Here is a 1,252-nt window from a genome sequence, read left to right as displayed (position 1 = left end):
AGTGGCATTGTCTGCAGCCCCTCACCTGGGGGACTCTGCAGACCATCGTGAGTTTGGACATCATAACCTGTGAGCAGGTTCCAGGTGAGCAGGAGCTATGAACCCACCCACGTCCCGCCCCCACCAGCCTGGGTGAGTTCAGCACTACACACAAGCAGCAGGAACAGGTGTGGGGACACCCCAGGCAGCCCAGCACAGCCAGGGACACACACGCACCTGAAGCAGGGGGACAGGTGCACAGACATGTTCTTGTGGCGCTTCTCGAAGCGGTTGTACTTGCGGATGTAGTGCAGGTAATCGCGGCGGATGACGATTGTGCGCTGCATCTTCATCTTGGTCACCACACCTGGACAGGGGGACACGACAGCTGAGACACAAGGGACTGGCAGGGATCAGTGTGGCGCCTGGTAGCAACATGCACCAATTCCAGGAATTTCTCCTCTTTTACTGCCCCTTCACTGCCAGGCCACAACCTCCCCCTTTCTGTCATAAACCCAATTATGGCTCTTTTTCAAGCCCTTCTAACGCACTTCCTAACGCTCCCATCCTACCCCCGCAGCTGCCCTCCAGCACACCTGGACAGCACCTGGCCCTGTCACCTGCATCAGTAAAGCCATGTGGCAGTGTCGTCAGGCCCGTGGTGGGCTCAGCAGACCATCGTGAGATTGGCATCATTTGCGGCTCCAGGACCAAGGCAGGCTACCTCGGGGGGCTGGGCTGCCTGCCCCAGATCTCCCATGGGATTCCCCTGGGGACATTCCAGCTCACCTGAGAGTATGCGGCCTCGGATGGAGACATTCCCGGTGAAGGGACACTTTTTGTCGATGTAGGTGCCCTCAATGGCCTGCAAGGACAGGTGGATGCTAAGTGGGGAGATACAGCTCACACACCACCAGAGCCCAGAGAACACTCATACACACAGGAATCATGGAACGGCTCACCAGAAACCTCGAGTCCAGGAAGCACTGCCAAGGCCACCACTGACCCTGTCCTGAAATGCCACATCCACATCAGGACCACCATGGCCCCAGTCGCATACCCAGGCCCCCCCTCACCTCCTTGGGGGTCTTGAAGCCCAGCCCCACGTTGCGGTAGTAGCGGGGGAGCTTCTCCTTGCCGCCCTCGCCCAGCAGCACACGCTTCTTATTCTGGAAGATCGTCGGCTGCTTCTGGTAGGCACGTTCCGTCTAGGGTGGGACAGGATGGGGGGGTCAGCACGGGGTGCAGCACCGGGGGGAGACCCCAACAAAGG

The 1,252-nt window shown here is 59.3% G+C and overlaps 2 protein-coding genes across 2 annotated transcripts in view; both read right to left on the bottom strand.

The window, feature by feature from the left end:
* The window catches only part of FAM160A2 (family with sequence similarity 160 member A2), a 14,230-nt gene that overhangs the window by 4,179 nt on the left and 8,799 nt on the right, over nt 1-1,252 (bottom strand). The window lies entirely within an intron of this gene.
* The window catches only part of RPS11 (ribosomal protein S11), a 3,549-nt gene that overhangs the window by 302 nt on the left and 1,995 nt on the right, over nt 1-1,252 (bottom strand). Inside the window, exons 2-4 of the mRNA XM_008643253.2 lie at nt 1,056-1,187; nt 769-844; nt 217-346 (exon numbers count right to left, since the gene is read on the bottom strand). Of these exons, the coding sequence (XP_008641475.1) occupies nt 217-346; nt 769-844; nt 1,056-1,187 (338 nt within the window). The remainder of the gene's footprint in view (nt 1-216; nt 347-768; nt 845-1,055; nt 1,188-1,252) is intronic.

Source organism: Corvus brachyrhynchos, unplaced genomic scaffold (assembly GCF_000691975.1).
Source record: "Corvus brachyrhynchos isolate BGI_N302 unplaced genomic scaffold, ASM69197v1 scaffold511, whole genome shotgun sequence".
NCBI lineage: Eukaryota > Metazoa > Chordata > Aves > Passeriformes > Corvidae > Corvus > Corvus brachyrhynchos.
The sequence above is the reverse complement of the archived record's forward strand: the minus strand, read 5'-3'. Positions and strand labels throughout refer to the sequence as shown.